This window comes from Cornus florida, unplaced genomic scaffold (genome assembly GCF_030987335.1).
Source record: "Cornus florida cultivar Cherokee Brave unplaced genomic scaffold, ASM3098733v1 CherokeeBrave_3.0.0_Hap2_Chr08, whole genome shotgun sequence".
Taxonomy (NCBI): domain Eukaryota; kingdom Viridiplantae; phylum Streptophyta; class Magnoliopsida; order Cornales; family Cornaceae; genus Cornus; species Cornus florida.
In genome coordinates this window covers 4,241,101-4,252,994 of record NW_026775578.1, presented here as the reverse complement: position 1 = coordinate 4,252,994, position 11,894 = coordinate 4,241,101, and the positions used below count along the sequence as shown (strand labels likewise).

General features: G+C 33.4%; 1 protein-coding gene across 1 annotated transcript; it reads right to left on the bottom strand.

The window, feature by feature from the left end:
* Window positions 1–2,816: 2,816 nt before the first annotated feature.
* On the bottom strand, window positions 2,817–7,931 carry LOC132268982 (protein indeterminate-domain 12-like). Its single transcript, XM_059769939.1, has 3 exons — window positions 6,813–7,931; window positions 6,256–6,652; window positions 2,817–3,783 (listed from the first exon to the last, which is right to left on the bottom strand). The coding sequence occupies exons 1-3, from the start codon at window positions 7,000–7,002 to the stop codon at window positions 2,988–2,990; spliced, it is 1,383 nt and encodes a 460-aa protein (XP_059625922.1). The 5' UTR covers window positions 7,003–7,931; the 3' UTR covers window positions 2,817–2,987.
* Window positions 7,932–11,894: the final 3,963 nt, after the last annotated feature.

Genomic DNA, 11,894 nt, shown 5'->3' with positions numbered 1-11,894 from the left:
CTTTTCAAGTCTCAGTGAAATTATGGATGTGTAAATTTGTTCAACATTTTCAAAAAAAAAAAATTTGAACTTCCATATTTATTTGAAAATTTTCTATATTCAAGGAGAATATGTATCATTGGGATGAGCATTCTTATCACATTAATGCTGAGTATTAAATTCCTTAATCCATGTCATTTTAATGGTGAACCTTGACGATTATTTGGTGGATTAAATTAGGTGGGCCATGTCAGGTATGAGAAGGTTGTGATAGTTTTGCACTTGAGCTCCATTCTAACCAAAGGCTGTAGAATGCACAAAATTTGAGAAGTAATCAAGAAAAGAAGACCTAGGACTAGGATTTATTATCCTTCAAACTTTCATTGAGCATCTTTTGCATTACCGTTGACATTTTCCCTTGTTTATTTTCTTATCCTCTCCTCTTTCTCTTTGTTTTTCTTTTCTTTTTTCTTTTTGATCTAGTATCACCAAGTCCAGGACCACCACTACACTTGCACAAACTCACACACACACATAAACACCCCTTAGTCACCTTTATCCTCACGCTTACAACAGGTTTTACAGCATCTCTACTCTTCGGAAAAGGTTACGTCTTTGAATTCCTCTAAAAAAAATACATTTCCTTAGTGTCCCAAAAGAGTGATGAGAAAAATAATTTATTGGGACTGATTACACTTTAATCTTAAATTGGGATATAAAAAGCTAGTGGAAAATTCAATATAATTAGCCTACTTAACAAATGAATATTAATGATGTCCTATTTAAATACAATTTAGGGGTGTTTTTGAGTTGGCCGAGTATTTACTTAACAAAAAAAGAAAAAAAGAAAAGAAAAGAAAAAGCAATATATATGTTTTCATTTTGGATTGCACATGATATCATCTTAAAGTTTAATAGGTAATTTTTATTTTTTATTTTTTCCCGTGTTCTTTACCTGTGAAAAATGAAAATGAAATGACATATTGTCATGCAATTATTTGAAAAAGTATTTATAAACAGCACCTTTGAAGGCTAGTTCTGTAATTTCAAGTACTGAAAAAGAGTGCAAGTGAAAAAAAAGGTTGAAGCGTGAATTGAATAATTAATACCCCGTGTAAGATCCAGAATTTGAAGCTTATTGGTATTGTTCAGAACAAACACATGCAAATTTGGATTAGTATTTTGTTTCCGAAGGGTCTAAATTTGGTCGACTAGGTTGGATTGAAGGGCACGTTTGTCAATCTTGAAAAGTACAAAGGTATGCCTCTCCACCGACATTGGTCACCTCATTATAGCTTTTGCTTCGTTGTCACTCCTCGAATATACTTTTCTTTTCATTTTGTCATTTCCTCCAAGTGTGTAGACAGCTCACAAATGAAGCAGACACGTTAACGGATTTGAAATCATTTTGAATCCTTATTCAGGAGTCAAAGTCATTATATTTTAAAAATATAAAATTGACTAAAATAGTGATATGAACATAAATAAAAAAAATACTCTTTTCTTTTTTGTTTTTTTCACCTGACAATGATTAATTGGGTTAGGAGTTAAATGGGGAAGGGGAGGAGTTAGGAGTTAATGGCATGGATGGCTCCAACACTCGCAATCTTGCCCACACCTGGGGTACAAGGCACATTTCATAAAAAATAACTTTAAATTTACATTTTTTTTGTGCATTGATACCTTTGCCTACTTTGAGCGATTTTTACATGTACTAAAGTAGTATTTTTGTGCACTTGTACTTGTAAACGGTAAGATAGTTTTGGCAAATGAACAGTATTTTTCATGTTTATGTTGATCAACTCTATGTTTTATTTTTTATTTTTTTTTCATAACTCTACTTTTTCAGAAAATCATAAAATGGTAAATAAAGATTCAAAACTCTTAATAATCCCATGAAGTTCATGCTAAAAATAAAGTATCATTCAAGTAATATAATGGTCTACTATTTTTTCTTATTTGTCCTTCAAATGCTGCGCTTTTGGAGTGGATCCTGTGCAATACAGGCATTGTATTACATTGAATGGCCCACAAGTGATGCTTGTGGACCGTTGATCCGCCCACAATCAGAGAATCTAAATTCTTGTTCCTGGTTGATCATTTGATAAATAATTTTTTTTTTATAACAAAAATAACTCTTTTCTTAAAAAATTATGTGCTAAAATCAATAAAGAATATATATATATTTTCTTTTCAATTCATTCCTGAAGATAGACTACCTCATTCAAGAATTGTTTCTAATCCAATTCCTTATTAGTTTTGTTTTATTAATAAACTCAAAAAATACAAGCATCACTCAATTAATAATGTCAAAGAAAAGTGAGGGTAAAAAAAGACAGGAAAGGAAAACAATGGCTTTGATATCATTAGTATTCTGACCAATAAGTGAATTATGCACGTCTATTCCAAACTAACAAGGAAACCCTAAGGGCCACCATGCACAGCGTCACACTATCACTAGCGTGAATAGTACAAAGTCAGTTATATACTATCTAATTATTTAAGCAATTTTTTAAAAAATAAGACAAGGTCACCAAACAAATCACTAATACACAGTTACATACACGAACATACATACATATATATACATATATATAAACAAATCACTAATACACAGTTACATACACGAACATGTATATATATATATATATGTGTGTGTGTGTGTGTATATATATGTATGTATGGACTCATGGAGAGAGAGGGGGAGGGGCAAAGGGAGGAAAACATAATCCATGTTTTGCATGACATTTTTCCCACTAAAAGAACTGCCACCATCCTCCTCGATCAACTGATTGCATGGTTTGTCAAAATTAACTAGAGAAACATGTAAATACGAATTTTTAAACAAAAAGAAACATATAATGCTGCAAATCCCAATAAAACCCTTCTAGTTAATAAGCATTTTAATTTAAGAAACAAGAAGGAAAAACAGAAATGCTATGGCAAAAGTCTCTCTCTCTCTCTCTCTCTCTGGATTTGGGTTGTCTCTGTCTGCACGGATTACACACTTAACAATTCCCCCAGGTCTCCGAGGCAGCCTCAGCAAAACCAAAGCCTTGCGGCTTCAACAGTGAGTGGTCATTGTCAGGGTCATATGCTGGGAACTCTACGCCTCCTGTGAATGATAGCATATTCCTCAGGTTCAGGTTAGCATTAGCATTGGCATCAATAGTATTTCCATTACCAACTCCACCACTTCCACCACTCTCAGCTGTCAAACCCAGAAAGTCCCTGGTCAGGCGATCAGTCTTTTGCCACGTGGCAAGATCTCCAGACGTGTAGCCCAGGTACTCCGGCGCCATTCCGGTGCCGCCCATGTGGCCCAACGGATGAGTCATTGTGGATGCCACGTGGCCAACTGTGGCAGCCTTTTGGAGGAGTGCAGTGGCTGAGAGGTGAGCTGAGGTGGCAGCGTTTGAGGTGGGTGGTTGTGTAGTGGCATTGAGGTTTTGGAAGGATATCTGAAGGGGCTTAGTAGATTGTTGGAGAAATGGTGAAGACATGGGTATTGGTGGTGGTGGGATAGAGAGGTGGATGAATTCAGGCTTGATATGAAGTGGATTAGGATTAGGGTTAGGGTTAGGGTTAGGGTTTTGAGGTGGGTGGTCCCAAGAGGTGAGGGAGATGTGCATTTGTGGGTTTGGGAAGTGTTGTTGGGTTGAGAAAGGAAAGAGAGGTGGGTTTTGTAGCTGTAGATTGAAGGGTTGGGCAGTTGGGTTTGCAGCTGATGAGACTAGTACATGTCTTGCACTTTCTTCAGCTAGAGCATCACAGAATGCTCTGTGGGTGATAAAGCTATCCTTCCTGATTATAATAATATTTTTACATGCCAATACAGAAATAGTAGTAATCAGTTACGTCCAAATAATAATAATAATAAGCAAATATATATATGTGCGATGACTAATCGATGAGGGAATGACTTAAGCATGGGAGTGTTTTTGGGATACTACAAAAAATGTTTTATTTACTGTTTGTCTGCGGACAAGGAGAAATTATTAGATAGTTTGAAATTATGTGATTTAGATCAACATGTAACATGGACCCTGAATCCTTTGATTAAATATATTTTTGAACACATTAAATCTATCTATTTCAACTAAATTTAATATGTTGAAAACTGAAATAAATGTGTTGAAAAACATAATTACGACAGAGGATTCATACGCTATAAGATGATCTGAGCAAAGCAAAATGCAATTATAAAACAAGCTATATAATAATCAATTTTAATATATTATTGTACTCTATATAAACTCAAAATGGTATATATATCGTGTATAAATGTGTTTGTTATTTTCCCTTGTGTGATTAAAAGAAAAGAGCCGAGGCTTGCGTAATGGATAGAGACAGTGAAGTGATAAAGCTGCACATTACGATAGTATTACACAAAGCAGGAATTCCCTTTTTTGGGTCAAAATTAAAGTATAATGATAAAGGGAAGTGGGGGATATGCATGACGGTCGATTGATGTTTATGCATGCAAAAGTGGGCATAGAAGAATATACATATACAGATACATACACATATTCATACACATATATACTTGCCTCAAAATTCAAAATTCAAGATATTGGAAACCTAGATAGATGATTCCCCAACAATTCTTTGAAATTAGAGTGAAGTAAACATATATGTATATGCAATTGAAACCCAATAAAAAGAAACGACTCATTACCGTATCAGATATTTTTGCAGATATTATCAGTATTCATCATGATGAATTGTTCAGAGTTTCAGACAAGTCTGCAAGTAAATAATGGCATGCATGCTCGGTGATCAAAGAACCATATATCACGGATATATATATATATATATATATATATATCACTCAACCATGGACACCCAAAAAGAGTAGTAATTAAGCTTCTCTCTTACCTTTTCCTTAGACACAAGACCAGAAATTCATCATTGTTTTTAGACTGCAATAAGTCCATTACAATCATGCAAGTACTTAAAGTGAAAAAAGAAGAGAACCCTTGCAGCAAATTATGTTTGCCTATTTCGATGCTGATCGATATACCATTGGAACTGATGATACTTATCATGCTTCTCAGTTCTCATGGACATGGACAACTCCTGATCCTCTTAATTTTAAGGTTTTTTTTTATTTATTTATTTTTTTCATCAAAACTAGTTACTATCTTGATACGAATGTAACATATTACTTTCAAAATATGTGACATTACTTTCAATTCAATTTTAAATTTTAAAAAAAAAAAAAAATTAAAAAACGCATTAAGTTGATAATGCAATATTACTCGGTACATCTAGAATGTAATTAATAATAATGCTACTAACGTGACACCCATTATTTCAAGTGTTACATTCTCAAAAGTGACATTTTCTTTTTCCATTGCTATCCCTATCCCTCCAGACCTCCTAACATTCCATTGAAATCCAACCCATTCGTTTTTTCATTTAGAGAACACACAACACAAAATATATAGATGGTTATTCTATTTTCATAATAGAATGATTATTTAATCCTTTTTTCTTCTTTGAATCCTAGCTAATTCAATTAAATACTTTTCAAGTTCTCCTAATCTATAATTTTAATTATATCGGAACAGTTACCTGTGTTAAAGTAGTATCTAATCTATCTTTTAAAGTGAAATTTTGAGGATTTAAGTTGCAAAGTGAGTGTATGAGTTACTCTCAGCGAAAAGGTTGAGAGTTAAAGAGAGAGAGAGAGAAAAAAAAAATAAAAAAAAAAATTGCATTTAGAGTAAGGATGTGATAAAGGGCAGGTATAGTAATCGAATGAGACAAACGGAAAAATATACTATCCTACTTTTATTTTTTATTTTTATTTATTTTTGCTTTATTCTGAAAATATGAATCGAAATTTGCAGATTCAAATTAAGTTCAGAGCTTTTGCTTTCAGTTTCATTATTAACAATGTCATCTGTAACAGACACTTCTATTAATGGTGTTCGTTTCCATGCAATGCATTTAAGCTACAGATATATTCCATCCGAAGCTTATATACTACAGTGATGTAAGAACAACCACAAAACAAAGCTTACTCAAACAAAACAAAGACCCTCCTGACTCCTCATAAGGACACAAGACTTCCCATTTTAAACAAAAGACCAAAATTAGAGTCCAAAGTGATAAATAACAAAACCAGAACTAATAAAAGAAAATATAATTAGAGGACATTTGAGACAAAAAGACAGATATACAGACCCCAAGAAAAATATATACTAGTAGTAATTAATTTTTAAGAAAAGAAAATTTAAAGATATATGTAGCTAGTAGTTACATACATACCTGGAGAAAAGGGTTCCACAGTCACATCTATACTCTCTTGTTCCACAGGTTTTAGAGTGAGCCTTCCAATCTGATTGAACAGCATAGATCTTAGAACATTTCTCACACTTCCATTTCTTTTCCCCATGTTTTCTGCAGAAGTGTTTCTTGATTCCTGTAAGATCACCAAGAGCCCTTGAAGGGTGGTGGTGAATGCAAGTGGGCTCAGGGCAAACATAGACTCTCTTTCTGTTCTCTTTGCTGTTTCTTTGCTTCAGCTTCCATGGAAGATTGTGGCCTCTCCTGTGAAGCTGAAGGTTCTGATCTCTCTGAAACCCCTTGTTGCAGATCTCACACACAAATCTGTTGGTTGCCAAGAGGGTCTTAGGGGACAGCGCAATTACTTCAGCATCTGGATCTGCATATCGATCATTATTAAATAAAAATTAATCTGTATCTGGGACCGGAGTTTGCAAAGTGACCAACTGGTGGGTTGATTCTTCGTTAATTACCAGAAAGAAAAATAAACATGAAATTAAAATCTAAAGGAAATTTGAAGATATATAGATGAATCTGACCTGGGTTTCCGGGGAGGTTTCTCTTCTTCTTGATCTTCTGTGGCTGCTCCTGTGTAGAAGAAATGGTTGAAAGCATTGGATTTAAACTGGTACCAAAGTCTTGAACTCTGGTACCAGAAGAAACAGTACTAGCTGCTTCCTCAGTTGACAAAGAAGTTGTTGAGTTAGACATAACAGTAGCAGAAAACATTGTCTGTAAAGAAGACTCCAACAAAACAAATACAAAACAAAACAAAACCCAACCCACTACTACTCTGATCTCTCTCTCTTTTTTATATATATTAATTTGGTTTGATTTCTTGGATAAGCAAGCCAAGTCAAGCCCTACTAGACTTGTAACAACCCACTTTGGATCCTCTGAAGAAAAAAACACGGAAATTAATTAAGGGAGAATCATACAACTAAGCCAGACTAAAGCCAGTCCTAAGTTGATGAACATGTGGCAGTGACATGTAGACACAGATAAGGCATAATTCAATGAGTGGTAAAAGCAAATTAATCTCGTGAAGGCTGGCTAGGAATCATATATATATATATATATATATATATATATATATACGATGGGTGATTAATCATCACAAAGTCGCTATCTAACCATGAAAATGTTGCTTTGCTTGTCTGAGCAACTCTGTAACACAATTCATATATATCTTTCCAATCTCTCTTGAATCCATCAAACACACCATGCAATATTTCAATATATATATATATATATATATATGGAAAGAACAGACAGACAATAATAAGATGGTTTTGTTTTCTCTTCAAACCTTCCCACTACCCAATAACCCTCTCCTTTTGTAGCTATCAATATATCTATATATGTGATTAAAAAAAAGAGAGACAGTGGATACAAAGAAAAAATATCAGTAGGTGGAGATGATAGTACAGAAGGTGATGATTATAGTGGCAGACCAAAGAGGAACGGGGTGGCAAATTACAGTATATATGTGAATAATAAAAGTAAAAGAAATTCAGGTTCGGAAAAGGCAAGAAACCCCAGGAAAAGCTAAGATTAATTGTGTGTGTGTGTGAGAGAGAGAGAGAGATAGGTGGATGAGGCCAAGGCAAGCAAAGACCAGGAAGAATCGCAGCCCAACTCTTCTCATGATTCATCATTTTTTTCTCTTTAATTTTTTAATATTTTCTTTGAATATGACGTTGGCACTTTCTGTCTTTTCCTTTGCTCCTGTTATAAAACACCCAAATCCTAAAAGTACCTTCATTTGAATGGAATGGAATGATATTAAAAGGAGTGATTGTAATAAGAAGGCTTAGAGAATGAGATGCTTAAAAAGTTTGGGAGGTGATAAAGCCTAGAGATGAGGTCTTCCCACCTTTTCTAAATCTCTCATACAACATAATTGATTCGTGAATAATGTAATCTTTACTAGTTTCTAATCCCATCACTTTGTATCCCTCTCAATGAAAAAGGGAAAAAGGAAGAAAAAAAAATATTGGCCAATTAATTTCTAAAGGGTGCCTTTTGAATTTATTTTACTTAATTTTTAAAAAGATTTTTTTTCTTTTTAAATTATTCATCAAGCCTTCCACTTTCTTTTTTATGTTGTTCATCTTATTAGACTCTATTTAGATGGACGAAATTGAATAAATAGGATTTTGACTAATTTCAACTAAAAATTAAATAAATTGATATTATGATAGGTTTATGTGTGAGTAAATGGGTATTAGAATAGTTAAAGAATTCGAAATCCCTACATTTGATATTCATGTATTCAAACAGAAATCAATGAATTCCATATTTTCATGAGGATTTCCAACCCTTTCTGTCTCTCTTTTTTCTGTAATTATTCTCATAGCCTAGTGTGCAGTGAAAGTTCTCAAGCCACCCCACCAAGGGAATTTAGAAGGTTTCTTTTTCACCTTTAACTTTTCTTATTCCAAACCCAAATGCAAAGCCATAGGGATCAAAGATATATATATGTTGAACATTCATCCCTTTCATTTATCAAAAATGAAAATAACATTTACTGAATATTTTTTTTTATAAAATAATGAATAAAAAGTGTCACTATGAGCAAGAAATTCCCTTTCTTTTGAGGGCATGCGTGACCTTTAACATGGCACTTAGCAAGCCCTTTTAAATCATAACATGCAAAATTAATCTAAAAATAAATAAAATAAAAATAAAAACAGGATGCATCTATATTTAAGCTAGCTATATTTAGTGAATTTAGTTCAATTTGAACTAATCCAATTCCAAATCCAAATTTCTAATTCCAAATCCAAAATATAAATAATTTTGCTCATATTAAAAATATCGGAATCCTATGTGTCTTTAGATGTTATTAATCTTTTGAATTGATCAGCTGGGGTGGCTAGCTTTTTAGAGAGATTCATGGTTCTTTTTCTTTTATGATAAGGTGAGATTTATATATGCTTCATTGATTCACCTTTAAGGTAAAAAAGCTAGGGGTCTCGCTTCTTGCTAGATACTTCAATACTTGTCACATCTTCCCTTTCCTCAAACTAAACCGTAACCATTCCCTGCTCATTACTCATCATTATCTATACATATGTAATTCAATTGGTATAATATTAGAAATGAAATATGGTCAAAACAATTATTTTGAGATTCAATGCACAGTCATGGTTCATTTTTAATATATTAAAGCAAATTGAGAGTTTTTATTACTGTTCATTCTTAGATGCTATGGAAGGTACTTTTTTAGACTTGTCAGTTTTTACCCTTTCTTATTGCTATCGCTTCTTGTCAAGTCTTGATTGTCTCAATTCATTACAATACTACTTGGATAAAAATAAAAAATAAAATAAAAAAATTCTGTTTCACTTCTAAGAGTGCATAAACTAGCAAGTTGGCATCACCTAGGGTTTGGATGATTCAATAAAAAAGCATTTTTTTAAATAATTTAGCAGACTAAAGTACCTCCATGAAAAGTGGCCCTCCATTTTTAAAAAAAAATCCAGAAGGTATAGATGGGAATGGAATTGAAAACTTAAATTCATGATAGTTGTGGTTTTGTCACGGACCAAACAGGAGCTATATATGCTAAAAAGGAGAAGTATATACCAATATTTGTTCTATGTACGTGGTGAAGAAAGAAAAAGGCCAGCATTTGTTATTTAAATATACTCAGTACGTATCAAAAAATTGAATTGGCCATGATTGATAAATTCAACATGTCGATCAATCCAACTCACTTGGAAGTTAGAAACACATAATTTCTTATGCCTATTTATCTAACCCACAGAAGTACTCTTGTGAAGTTATTATGATTGCCATATCTCTATTTGCACTCATCATAATTATATCTATATATATATATATATATATATATATATATATATATATATATATATATTCTGTATTGTGTTAGGCAGAGTTCAGACTTCAGAGAGGCACATTGATGAGGGGGGAAGAATTACCCAATGCGGGCCACACTTCATCACGGGTTCTTCTATTACCAGATTCTCTCATGCAGAAGACCTCTCATAAAAGGCACCATTGCAGTAGTGCACCTACATTTTCATATTTTTTTTAAGTCGTTTTTTTTTTTTTTTTTTCACTTGCCCAATGAGTGTGTTTCTTTTTAAGGTAAAATAAAAAAAAATGTAAATATGAAACAGAAAATTCTTTATAGGGGTTCACCTATCCCACATTAGACAGTACAGTCATTTCTTGAATTGGGCCGGGCTATTGATATCATGATCATGGTCCATGGGCTTGAATTACAGAACCCAAGTTCATTGCTAGGTCCACGTTTAAAACGTACACCCACCAAATCAGCAAAGCGATTTTGATGGTGAAGTTAAAGCTTAGAGAGACAGTTGGGCCTGAGTTGGCTGCCAATAGGAGCCCAAATTTGGAGCACGTGAAGATCCCCAAGGACAAATCGTGGCCCACCAAACCTAAGGGAACATAACCTCACGTGAAAGGTAAGAATTGTAGAGAGGTTGTACCAACCTCCAAGTCACGAGCGCTGACTTGAACTCAGCCTCCAGTCACGTGTTCAACCCAAGTGCTTCCAAGACAGACAGAGACAGACAATAAAAAGGCCACCATAATATTAGTTTTAGTTTTTATTTTCTGATTGATGATTGGCTGGTCTCGAAGGAGAGGCTTTACAAATAGCAGAGTAGGACCAAAACTTCAGTATATAGTATTGGTATGTAATAATAATGATAGGAAACATGATTAGGCTAGTTTTTTTGGATCTTCCTCACCTGCATCACAGCTGCTGGTCTTGTCACAAGTATTGAAAGCATATGACATTTAAGTTTCAAATTTTGATGGCCAAATAAATTCCTTTGTCCGACCATAGCCAACTTCTAAATGAATAATATAATTTATTTTATATGTTTAAATTTTGATTTTTCCCAGGATTTTAAAAAATAAAAACTATTTTTCTACTCTTGCAAAATTTTCCTGGAATATTTCAGTTCTGTCAATGCTTTTCAATTCATGGCCATCCATCCAACTCCATTGAATGACTGTTAACTAAGATTCAACAAGTTTATATTAAAGCACATCCTTTTTCATGATCAGTAACCATGAAAAACAGGGAGAATATATATATATATATATATAAACAAAGGAATATTGTACTTTTCAATTTTACTTGTGAAAGAGAGAACATGCATGATATCAGCTTTGGGTATTTACCAAACTTTCTCCCCAGTCAATAGATTCAGAAAAAACAAACAAATATAGAACAATTTGAAACATTAACTCATGTAACAAAAGCATGAAATGACTCCATTGTGCACTCTTGAATACCCTGGAAAAGAAAACGTCAAAGTATTAACCAGTAACCATCACCAAAAAAAAACTAATCCTCCAACTCAATTCACTTCAATTTTCCAAAGGGGTAAAACATGTCAAGTATTCGAATCAATGTGATATAGTAAGTATGATAACAGATCATAGACCACAAAAACAAAAGTAGTAAATAAAATATATATAAGAATAATTTGTCATTATGACCATTGCTTAGAGTAACAGAATTGCTTCAACAAAACCCATATATCTATAAAACACAGATAAGGTTCAAATCTTACCCTTGCCCGACAAAACAAAATGACACATAACGACTATACCTT

Bases quoted from the DNA above. Each gene is read 5' to 3' on its own strand.
- LOC132268982 (XM_059769939.1), bottom strand. From the start codon at position 7,002: ATGTTTTCTGCTACTGTTATGTCTAACTCAACAACTTCTTTGTCAACT. The intron at 6,653-6,812 runs GTCAGATTCATC...ATCGATATGCAG, and splicing joins AAACCTCCCCGGAAACCCAG to ATCCAGATGCTGAAGTAATT. The intron at 3,784-6,255 runs GTATGTATGTAA...TATTATAATCAG, and splicing joins TGTGGAACCCTTTTCTCCAG to GAAGGATAGCTTTATCACCC.